The sequence below is a fragment of the Perna viridis genome, chromosome 10, assembly GCF_037379345.1.
Source record: "Perna viridis isolate PV_CMFRI_1.1 ecotype Kerala chromosome 10, ASM3737934v1, whole genome shotgun sequence".
NCBI classification, from domain to species: Eukaryota; Metazoa; Mollusca; class Bivalvia; order Mytilida; family Mytilidae; genus Perna; species Perna viridis.
Genome location: NC_142454.1, coordinates 41,571,738 through 41,584,433, shown reverse-complemented (window position 1 = coordinate 41,584,433; position 12,696 = coordinate 41,571,738). Strand labels below are relative to the sequence as shown.

Sequence of the window (12,696 nt, the reverse complement as noted above, 5' to 3'; positions counted from 1 at the left end):
AGGGAAACATGCAAAACTTAAAATAGTATTCTTTCGTGGCATTGAGCAACAATGACAAAATAACTATTTAATTATTGTTTGTTATATATTGTAGCGACCGCAGCCCATGCCTGAACGCCCAAGTAGATCACCAGACAACAAAACTCCGCCATTACCACCTAGAGGATCCCACGGCATTGTCGCTTCTTCATAGTGACCAATTTTATATTTATAGTTTCTGTTTGATACTTTTTTCATATTATATGGATTGTCTTACCAGAGTACAGACGTATAAAGGTTTTAATATTTCATTACATTTTAACAAATTTAGAAAGTTTGGACTTTAATACCATATAATGATGTATTTTCCGACCAAGCTTGCAACAAAGTTGGCCATACGGTACGAGTGTGCATACCAGTCTATAAGTAAACATTGTAGGTTCTTGCAATTCTCGGTCGCGTTGTGGCTAATGACACCGTCTAACCGCGGATTCCTTATTTTGTCTATAGTAAATATTTTCAAATCTGGAAAGTTTCATTACATCATCTAGATTATCAAATGGTTGTTATAAAGCAAATTTCTTATTATAAAAAGAAGATAGCTGCAACGAATTTTGGATTAGATTTCCAGGTTCTACATATGCAAAGGCAAATATTTCTGATCAATAATCTCTAAACATGAATAAACATATTGAGATATCTAGGAAATACTACTTAACATGTATATATTTATGGGACCTGATATGATATATCCCAGAGTTTAAAAAAGCAGCGGCTACCGCTTGAGATATCAGCTTACTAAACATTTTAAGGAAAGCTTGTATGCAAAACACTTTCCGGACATCTGGAAATTTGCAAATGTAATCCCAGTATATATAAAAGCAAGGATGGTCCCAAATTTCCTGCTAACTATATAGACATATCCTTACCCTCTACTGTGGACAAAATCATTCAACGCTATGTTTTTAAGTATTTGCTCAATTTTATTAGTTCAAACAGTTTACTTACAAAACTCCAGTCTGGCTTTAGACCTTGGGATTAATTTTAAAACCGATTGATCGCAATGGTAAACGATTTCAATAAAGCTATCGATGTCGTCAAAGAAGTCCGGGTAGTGTATAGTGATATATCAGTTGAGGCTTTGATCGGGTTTGGCATAAAGGTCTTCTACATAAATTTATAACTAATTGAATTCGAGGTTCTTTGGTAAATTGGTTTGAAAGTTACCTGTCCGACAAAGGACAACAAGTTGTAATAGATGGCGTGAATTCAAATCCTATTTGAATTTCGGTTTATGTCCGTTGTAACAAAGGATTCAGATCTTGTTGAACCGATTTTTAGGTGTGTTCGATTGTGTAATATTTTACCACAGTGGTCATATTTTAAAGGGACAGGGTTGTAATTACGCAGAGTGTTTTAACCCTGCGCATTTTTGTGTGCGCCTTTCCAAAATCAGGAATTTCTGGCCTTTATATATTTTTTCGTCTTTATTTTTTATGTTACTTGAGTTTGTAGGGGCATCTCTTTCGCTATACATCTGTATAATGATGTTTGATGTTCTATGTGGTATGAGGATTTCTTCTATGTTCATTGAATTAAGACCAATGGGTGATTCTGGGTCGACATTTTTTATTCCGGTGGGGTTGTTGTATCTTTGATATATACTTCATTCCAATTCTCGTCTTATGTTCATTGAATTAAGACCAATGGGTGATTCTGGGTCGACAGTTTTATTCCGGTGGGGTTGTTGTATCTTTGACATATACATCATTCCAATTTTCGTCTTATGTTCATTGAATTAAGACCAATGGGTGATTCTGGGTCGACATTTGTATTCCGGTGGGGTTGTTGTATCTTTGACATATACATCATTCCATTTCTCGTCTTATGTTCATTGAATTAAGACCAATGGGTGATTCTGGGACGACATTTTTATTCCGGTGGGGTTGTTGTATCTTTGACATATACATCATTCCAATTCTTGTTTTATATGTACAATGTATCTGATGCATATTAAATATTTTTCTATGTTTATTTGAAAAACAATTATATGGTATAGTTACAAAAGGACATGCGTAAATAGTTTTTATAACAAATATGTATTAAGCATTGATACAAAACCAAAACACATGAATGTGTTTTTAGCAATCATGTTTGTTAAGAAGTAGTTTTGTAAGAATCATGCAAATTCTGTAATATGTGATACATCACAAAAAAAAGGCTACAATTTTTTGTTATCAAGTTGCTCTAAAAGTCTACATGATATGTATAATTATTCATTCCGATCTGTCTTATCTTAGGAGAAAATCCTAATTGAAAATCCAAATAGTTTGCATTGTATTTTAGTGTCATTTACAGACTTATCTCCCTTAATTTTTAAATTTACAGCACATTCTATATATATATGTTTTAAGAACAAGAACAAGGGTTATATGAAAGGCCGCATGTTAAGTTCTGTTTACTATTACATTTTAAACAAAATATCACAAATAAAAATATCTATGCTTCCCATCTATGAATCACATTATACATAATGCATAGATGGATTGCTACTGAAACCATTTACATATACTTAAAATGCAAGAATAAATGATGAAACAAGGTGATTGCAGTCAATAGTTAAAATCTAAACATCTAAACTCAGGAGGCAGCTTCCTGATTATGATAGCTTATTTAGATATCATGTTTAACCCAGGAAATCGTTATATGTTTTCATGTAAAATTTCGACATGTGTTCTATGCTTTACTAGGAGCACCCGCCGAGTTGAAATGGTTGACTTTAAATGAAAGCATATACAGCTCTTAAATTGTATTAACTCACAACTTACACCATATTTCATTCCCCATTCCCCACTGTTCCCATCCCTATTACCCATTGAGAATTCCTCATTCGCCATAGAAAAATCCTCAACCCCCATAGAATCCGCATTGCATGTTTCTTATCAAATATTTACAGATGATATTTTACGTTTGTAAATTCCTAAACATTTCAGCAGTTATTTTCAATTAAATTTAATACTTTTATTTCGTATCTATAAACATTCTAAAACTAATAACCCCATCCTCCCCATTCAAAATCCCCATTACCCAATACAGCATCGCAATTTCACATTCCCCATCCCCATCATCTATCCCCAATATACCATAGAATGGGAAGCATTTCCCTTACAAATACTGTCATAATAGAGTTTTAATAACCCTTTTAAAATGTTTTATCCCATGTCCTGTATTGTGAAATACTTGGCCAATTTCATATTTCCGAATTACAATTCATTGCCGTTTTTATTTCTTTACTCTACATTAGTTTCTTCAATCTTCCGAGATTGACAAGCTTTTCTAGGAAAAATCCAGCATCTACCAGAATGGAAACCAGTTCAGCAATATCCGCTACACCACCAGTAGCAATAAGTCCTGCGATAAAGGCAACAATTTTGGCTGACGTTAAAACCCAGTCATACCAAGGCATATCGTTGAGTAAGGCTTTGACTATGTCCCAGAAGAAATCTTCCTTAAACAGGTCAATGACAAGATTAAAAATTTCTTTCGCGACATCTGCAATGTTACCCTTTTCATCTGCTTTTTGTATAGCTTTCACTGCATTTACTAAAGTAGCTGATTTTTTCAAATCTTGAATGGCATATTGAATAGCTTTCCGCACTTCTGCCTGGTCATCTGGAATGGCAACACCGATAATTTCAAGTATGAAAATAACGCATTCAACTACGATACTTGCCATTTGAACAATCGTTGCTTCATTCACGTCAGCTGGTGAAGATAAAATAATGGGGGGTTTGAATTGAGTGCCCTTCGCTGTTGTTGTGAAGACACAATTTTCATCGCCTGCTTTTCTTATTACAAATTTGAATGTTTTCATTTTCAAACTGTCACGTATTCGTTCACGGTGATAGCTGTCTAGATGACTAAAAGCTTTCCAAGACTTTATACCCTTTGTTTTTACATTATCGACAAGTATTAGTACCTCCACGACTGTTTTCTATGCCTCCTTTCGAATTCTTTCTTTTTGAACTGAGCTAAAGTTTGCATATTCATTTGGATATCTTGTTGAAACAAATGTCACTGCGCTTAAAGCAGCATCTTGGATTATTTCTTTGTCATTCAGGCCTTAAATGATTAATGAAAAGAATAATTAAATATCAATCCATATGAAGGTCAAACAGCAACAAAGGTAGAGGTAATTCATGTTGCCAAGAACCCACAGAACAAAAATGTTATTTTCCGATCTACATAATTTATTTTATAAACCAAAAAATCCTTTCTGTATACGAATCTATATTTTGTAGAAAATCATACATTCACCTTCCGCCTTAAATCAACGCAATATAAACGAAAACCCTTGTAAAGTACCCGTTTCTTACAAAATCAATATAATTTTAAGTACCGTTTCTTATAAAATCAACATAATTTTGTCTCAAAAGAGCAATAAGCGAATGGCAAAGGGTAATCAAGGGAACCAAGGTTATAGCAGTAATCAAAAGAATGTAATCCAGGGACAAAGACCAGACAAGGAAAACAGACATACACAACATAAAGTAACTAAAATCATACATACAAAGTAACAAAAGCAAATGAGCAACTCAGACTCCACTAAAAACAGGGAGCATGGACCAGGTGCACCGGTAGGTTAAGACTTAGACTGGGTATGTGGTATGTACTTGTTTTTGAATTAGAAATAAAAGTGAATCTGGTTTTTACATTTATTAGTCAGATTGTTATAAAGACTGCTACTGAAACATCGGAAACGATAAAATAATTTTAGTTTTAAAAACATCAGTGGCAAAAAAATGTTGTTTGCCAATTTTTTTAAGTAGCAGTTCTTATACAAATAAGAAAGGAGGTGAATCATGCACGTCAAAAACCTACCAAATTCAGTTTTATTTCTTGCTCAGAAATTCGTTGATGATCACAAAACCGGTCTTAGTTTCCCATTTGGGGGCGCAACTTTGAGATATAATTTATAAAGATTGTACATGAAAAAAACACCAAAAAACAATAAAAAAAATAATGACTTCATCCAGAGTCAGAGTATTTATATTGACGGGGCATCTGCGACGTCCTATGTATGTAGAGTGTGAGGGCTAAACAATATACAGGCGGTAGTTGCGAAATTTGTCGACAAGGAAGTAGACGAAAGCACAAGTGCAGAGGCGCTATTTTGTATATGGATACCATTCAAAAGGTGGCTTGATGGCACACAATATAGGCATAGCCTAAAATCATATTAGTTACATACAAAAACATAGATGCGCAAAAAAATAAACAATTATATTATATTTTCAAAGGATGTGTTACACAAAACAAAATTAAATGTTTAATAAATAATTTTAAAACTGTTACCTTTACAACAACACATGGACAACAAAAAACTGCACATATCTGTCTTTAGTGTCTTCTCAACAAGCTGATTTTAACGATTTTAACGAAGGCTGGAATGCATAAAAATAGAATTTACAATCAACAAATTTCGAGCGCAAATAACATTTTGGAAAAGTATAAAAGTTGTTTCGAATAAAAGTGCATTGACAGACGAGGACAGTCGTGAGGACGGCGGAACAGCCATACAGGTAAAGTATACCTACTCTGTCCGAGCGGGGTAAAATTACTGTAATAATTAACCTCTACACTAGTGAATATCTTATTGACTATAAATACTGGTATAAATTGAAAACTTATATTTTAAAACATTCACGTCTACGGAATAATTTCCTCGTATCCATTCTACTGATATAATAAAAGGCAATTTCACTTGTGTTGCAAGACGTTCTTCCAAGATGTAAGCTATTGACTTCACTGGTGTATAATTATGCCCCGCAAATCGCAAACGTATTCCTTTACTCCAATAAGGCTGACTGTATAGCTGATCTGATTAAAAAGACGGTACATCGTTCGGCCAACTCATTTAATCTCTTTTTGGGGTTATACAGATGACGTTGGGTTTTTTTTAATCCAATTTCGGGGATAATATACTCCGTATATACCCCAAAGAACTCGATATAAATTAATACCCACTACAGACACTATGAAGTCAGCCTCATATCTCGACCAACACTTAGAGATCGATCGAAAAGGTATACTATTGGCCAAACTATACGACAAACGCGATAACTTCCCATTCCGTATTGTTGACTTTCTTTTATCTGTGGCAACATTCCTTCGGCACCTGTGTATGGAGTAATTTTTATGTCACTCAAACTCATACGTTATCCCAGAGCTTATCGATACTTTGCGGACGTTTTGTAAACTGTTATATAAGGTTGCTGGAGCAGGGTTATGTAGCTACAAGATTAAATCATTACGACAGAAGTTTTATTCAATAGCCTTCTTTTGTCTCAAACGTCTGTAGTTAGTCAAGGAAAGGAAACAGTCAGCTCTTGAATAGCATAAACTTCTTACGCACACCATATACAATATCGCCCATGCTACACAAACAAAATTTTCTATTCTCATAAGAATTTCTTCAGCATTTCCATTGCATTTGTTACTTTGTATGTATTATTTTAGTTACTTTAGTTTATTTGTTGTGTATGTTTGTTTTCCATGTCCGGTTTTTGTCACTGGATTATATTCTTTTGATTACAACTACACCCTAGGTTCCCTTGATTATTCTTTACAAGCATACTGTTGCAATATAAAATAAAACGCTCGCAATACGATATTCCAGTTCCTTTAACAATATACAACAGAATAGATGTATTTCATTTCGGCTTGGTTTTCATCTATATGCCTTGAAAAGATTGACATGCTGTTTTGGAAAAGACAAGATGATTCCCACTGATTATGTAAGGAACACCTTTTAAAGACGAGCCGATTATGCGACGCAGTCACCCAAATCTCGGTTTGTACGTATCTTCTTTACAAATTGTGTTCGTTCCATTTATACTGTAATATTATATAGATGTATTTGATGTAGTACATATAATAAAGATCATTTCATCAATTGAAAGTTTCATTCTATCTGTTATAGTTTCCAAGATATTGGCTGAAAACTGCTAAAACATAATGTTTTGACTTTTAATGACAATAACTCTAACAAGGAGTCGTCAGAAAACTTTGGCACCGACAAACTTTTGTAGGCCTTATAATAAGGATCATTTCAGTAACTGAAATGTTCACTCTATTTATCAGTTTTCAAGATATTGGCTGAAAACTGTATAAATAACGTCATTTTTCGCCTTTCTCTGGCAACAACTCTTACATGGAGTCGTCAAAGAACGTGATCCCTTGGAGACTTTTGTGGGCCTTATAATAAGCGTCAATTCAACAATTGAAAGAAATTGCAATTGGCTAAACTTAACGGTTCCGGAGATACATGTATACTGTATGACCACTATGTTCTATTTTTAGTAACATCGGCATTGTTTTTGACGGATAAAAAATCCCCACATCAGTTCTATGCATGATACTCCAATGAACAGTCGTACCAGGTCCGGTTCCAATTAGTAAAGTAGTGTCAAAACAAAAAAAAAAAAAAAAAAAAAAAACATTAAAAGGGCTTCACAGATTAAAACGAAAATTACCCCACAGATAGATCTCATCATGCTTAAGAGCCTGTCTATGTGAAAACCATGCAAAACTGGAAAAATCGTCCGAAAGTCATTTTGGAATTGCCGTAAATTTTATATTAGGAATGAAAGAAGGTCATAAGAGATTTCCATTTTTAGTAACAGTCGTTTTTAAGTGTTAGGGGCGTTTCTTTCATGATGCGCCGGATTTCATGGTCAAATTTGGACCACATTTATCAGTTATTAATGATTGCTTTGTTGTGTAAAGTGAAAACAAATTATGAGAAGTTGTTAAATTTATATTCATAGAAGTGGAAAATATTTACTCATTTAGCCGGATGTGAAAATTGGCTGTGTGCCAAGTTTCCGAAAATAGAAGACAATTTTCATAAGACTTGCCATTGATAATCAAAAAGTCTTTTCAAGCTAAAACAACGCTTAAAATTATCATTGTTGTAATTGATAGGTAGAAACTGTATTGTATCCATATGCTATAAAGTTTCATGCTGGGCATTTAATATTTTCATATTTTATTCAACGTGTAAAATAGAGGTATTTTTGGTGAAAATCAGACAATTCTGAAGCGATTTATTCAGCCATAATGCAAGATATATAAATATTCTCATTCTCATATCAGAAGTACAGAAATAATTGGTTTTTAATCAATTAAACACAGCAGAACGTGTAAAACTCACTGAATACAATTTTCTTAGAATCAACATTTGTTAAAAAACGTATTCTAGTGGAGTTGTCCCTTTCAAATTTATAGTTTTTTCTTAATATGTTTAACTAAAACTCTGTATTCAATACTGTAGGATGTTCATTTCAGACCTTATAGGGGACTTCTTTAACATTACGTAGTCAATATTCCTAATTTCAAATAAATACACTTTTCAACGGCGGGAAATAAGTTAAATTATGAAATGAAACTATTTTTATTTCTCAAAAAAATGGAAAAGAAAATATATGTATTGAATCAGTACTAATTTTCCTCCTCGTGTTGCATGGTTGAGCAATATTGGAATTTACTATTATAATTATCATTTACAATTACTATTTACATTTTCTAAAAATGAATTTATACAAGAGAATCAAAAATGAAAATATTTAGAAAATTTTGACCAGTTTAAATGATGCATATCAGTTAAAAGATATCTTTCACACACTTTAGCAAAAAATAATGATTACTTCATGTTCAATTCAATTGCACTCTTTCTGAAATCCATTTTATACTATTGTATGTTTTTTTTGTTTTTTTTTTTTTTAGATCAAATGACAATACCTCTTCTCAAAAACCTAAACATTTCCATGCGAAACATACATGATTTTTCTGAAAGCAAAGCCACAGATGAAAATTTCTTAAAAACTACAAGTACTGTTGGTGTTTTAAGTTTAATTGAAACTTGATGCGGTGGTGGCAATGCACAAAGTGATGCTTCCGGATTTTCATTCATAAATAGTAGTACAAGAAATAAGCACAAGAAAGCTAGACGTTTCTCTGGCGGTATCTCAGTATAAGAAAAAATTAACCTAAGAAATGGTGTTTCCAAATTACCCTTTAGTAACTCAGACATTGTCTGGATCCAATTATTGAAATCTTTCTTTAACCTCAAAAAAAGATGTATTTCTTGGTATCATTTATTTGTCACCTGAAGGTTCAACCATCAACAATCAAGATTTAAATGTTGTATACTCCAAACTGCTAAGTGACATTGAACGCTACAGCTCTCAAGGTGATATTGTAATCCAAGGAGATTTCAACGCGTACACAAACTTAAACCCTGACTTTGTCATATCTGACGAATCAGAACTCCCCAATTCCGATGATCAAGATTATATTTTCGACTCCCCATCCCCTAGAAATAACATGGATAAAAGCATCCAAATAATAGTGGTAAACTACTTCTTAACCTTTGCAAAGAAGCAAGTCTTCGTATATTAAATGGAAGAACAATAGGGGATCTTAATGTAAATATACATGTACCACCAACAACGGAAATAGCGTTGTTCAATACATACTCGTAAATAATTACTTATTACAAAGACTTTGCAGCTTTAAAGTAGAAGATTTGACAGAATTGGCAGATCATTGTTGATTAAATTGCTGCCTTCTGACATGTTTTCATAATAACCCTCATAGAGATAACCTACCCCACTTACCTGGGAAATTCTTATGGAATAATGAAGCAATTGAAAATTATAAAATCAACTTGCAATGTCAATTAATAAAACACAAACTAAATGCTTTTTAACTTAATAATTTTAGTAATAGCAATGTATCAGTGGCAAATTTTAACTCAATACTACGTGAAACAACTTCTTTGTCAGCTAAATTTATTAAAGGAGAAACATACAGCAAACAATCTAAAAAGAAAAAGAAAAAGAAAGAATGGTTCTCTGGTTCATGCCATGAGCTCAGAAACACTGTAAAAAAGTATCTTTCACTTGTAAATAAATACCCAAATAATGACACTTATAGAATCAAAAACTACTCCTTCCTGTCTAGATACCGACGAAAATGTAAGATAGAAGAAAATATATTCAAGAAGTAAATTTGTAATGATATATATTCAAACATGACAAAAGACCCTAACACATTTTGGACCATAATTAATCGACTGAATAACTCAACATATCATCTTGAGGTTGTATCTACCCACATGCCAAATATCAAAAGTCTATCTTGAAAGAAAAACAAGTTAAAGAGAAAAATGGTTGATATGGTTTAAAAGAGGCAGATGGATGCACAGACAGATTAAGAGTTGTAGGGCATCCACTATATTTGGATACTACTTTAGATTTTTGTAGGTTTATATTATCATGTTTTACCTTCTCCAACAATTTTCTTTACCCTTAAAGCTAAGAAACAAGCACAAACACAGAAGGAAGAAAACTGCCGTTTTCTCAGTTTCACGCTTCCACCAAATCTTGGCTACTTTAAAGTGTCCTTTTATTGTCATATCTGAAATGCCCAGCATGAAGTGCTGTCTAGTTACTATATAAGGGTGCATCTTATTGGGTATAAAAAAGTCAGCGTGTTAAAAGTGTTATTTTAGGAAATACAGGGCATTGAAATGTGGTAAAAATGATAATTTTTGGAATGTTGGCATTTGGCCAAAATTCAAGGTCAAATATTTTTCAAGGTCATTATTAAAAAGAGTAATCAAGGGAACCAAGGTTATAGCGGTAATCAAAAGAATGTAATCCAGGGACAAAGACCAGACATGGAAACCAGACACACACAACAAAGAACATAAAGTAACTAAAATCATACATACAAAGTAACAAAAGTAAATGAGCAACTCGGACTGCACTAAAAACTGGGAGCATGGACCAGGTGCACCGGTAGGGTAAGCGTCCTCTGTTTTTTCTAGAAACACCCGCCGAGTTGCTCATAAAAAGTCAAGTCCGGGGTAGACAAACGAGGAAAGGCAAACTATGACCCGTTGAATAAATCAGTTTTCATGGTGCTGATGGATACATCATAACGATCCACGAGTTCATGATGACGACCATAAAACTTCTGTAGTGATGACTTCAATCTTGTAGCAACATAACCCTGTTCCAGAAGCCTATTTGTTATACTTCTAGCGCGATACAAAATGTCTGCGTAGTTTCGGCAAGCACTGGCATAGCGTATGAGTTGTGATATGAACACTCCATACGCGGGAGCCGAAGGGAAGTTGCCACAGATGAAAAAGAATGTAATCCAGGGACAAGGACCAGACATGGAAAACAGACATACACAACAAAGAACATAAAGTAACTAAAATAATATACATACAAAGTAACAAAGGCAAATGAGCAACTCGGACTCCACTAAAAACTGGGAGCATGGACCAGGTGCACCGGTAGGGTAAGCGTCCTCTGCATTTCTAGAAACAACCGCCGAGTTGCTCATAAAAAGTCAAGTCCTATACATGTGTTATGTTAAATAGAGTTGAATACACTTAGCTGAAAAATATTGGTTTAGAAAGTGCAATTATAGGCTTAATACCGAACTTAAGATCTTCTTTTGCATATCTCAACAATGAAAAGTTACCATATTTCAAGGGAATTTCCATAAAACAAAAATGGCGGCCATATCTCCGTCATCTTTAATTTTTCGAAAAGAATATATTTTGCAATTATAAGTTTCTCATGGGGTCCTACCAGATGCACTAAAGTTTATATGTCATTGCCAATATCACTTTCGGACGGTTTTGCATGGTTTTCTCATGGACAGCCTCTTAACACTTGTAACCCGTTGTCCGATAAATGTGAAGAATATTGTGAACAAACTTGTTCCAACAAACGTGTTATTATTATCATTGAGTTCATAGAGTTCAGTTAATCTTCATAAATAAAAGGAATCTAATACTTACTAATCAGTTGTCTGTTGTAAAGATTAATTCACAAGTTAAGGTTCTTGTTGAAAATTCTGTAAGCTTTACTCATGCCACATCATCAGTTTCAACTTTTTTTTCTAATTTTCTGAAAATCCACACTTATGACATAATTTAGATTGACATTACGTCCCTTAGAGTGTTTGCACCAACAAGGAACAAAATCATTATTTTTGCGATGCAAAGTTACAACCTTATGTAATTATGGATTATGAATTTATATCAATGGTTCTTCTGTGTTCGCTATTATACACCAAGCTCTCAAACTATGTTTCAGACATTGCAAATTATTTGTTTTCATTTGAAATATGAATCAATGCAAAATGTAATATCAGTTAAGATATGTGTAATTTGAAAGTAATTGCATCGGTTATAAATAGATATAAATAGTCTAAGGTTATTAAAATATTTCAATGTTCATATCTCACCTTATCATCTAAAGGCTAAAAACCACTAATTCCACTTCCCATAGGCTTCTATGCTAATTTCACAATATTCAATGGCTTCTCTGGACTTTACCTTAACTTTAACCTGCAGATGACTATATATCAGCATGATTCTACATATGTCAGCTCACAATCCTCAGAATGGCATGTGGGGTTAGCAGACTTGCAGTGCAGTACTGGTCACCGGAAGTGAAGGGTCTATAAATAGCATGGGAAATCCCAGTGTTTTCACAAGATAGGGGTATATTTAAAAATCATTATGGAGATTAGGCTTCACATCACAAGAAGCAAAATGCACCTATAAAATGTACAGAAATGTTTTTCCTTTCAGAAACTCTTTAAATTTTTAAAATAAGATGAGAACTT

At 33.5% G+C, this 12,696-nt stretch overlaps 1 protein-coding gene across 2 annotated transcripts; it reads right to left on the bottom strand.

Moving 5' to 3' along the window:
- Window positions 1–1,999: 1,999 nt before the first annotated feature.
- On the bottom strand, window positions 2,000–12,034 carry LOC148605827 (uncharacterized). 2 transcript variants are annotated; one of them, XM_088550592.1, is made up of 3 exons: window positions 11,864–12,031; window positions 5,335–5,423; window positions 2,000–4,101 (listed from the first exon to the last, which is right to left on the bottom strand). In XM_088550592.1, the coding sequence occupies exon 3, from the start codon at window positions 3,851–3,853 to the stop codon at window positions 3,275–3,277; it is 579 nt and encodes a 192-aa protein (XP_088406718.1). In that variant the 5' UTR covers window positions 3,854–4,101; window positions 5,335–5,423; window positions 11,864–12,031; the 3' UTR covers window positions 2,000–3,274. The 2 variants fall into 2 exon arrangements, with proteins under 2 accessions (XP_088406718.1, XP_088406720.1); XM_088550594.1 differs by lacking the exon at window positions 5,335–5,423 and having other exon boundaries at window positions 11,864–12,034.
- Window positions 12,035–12,696: the final 662 nt, after the last annotated feature.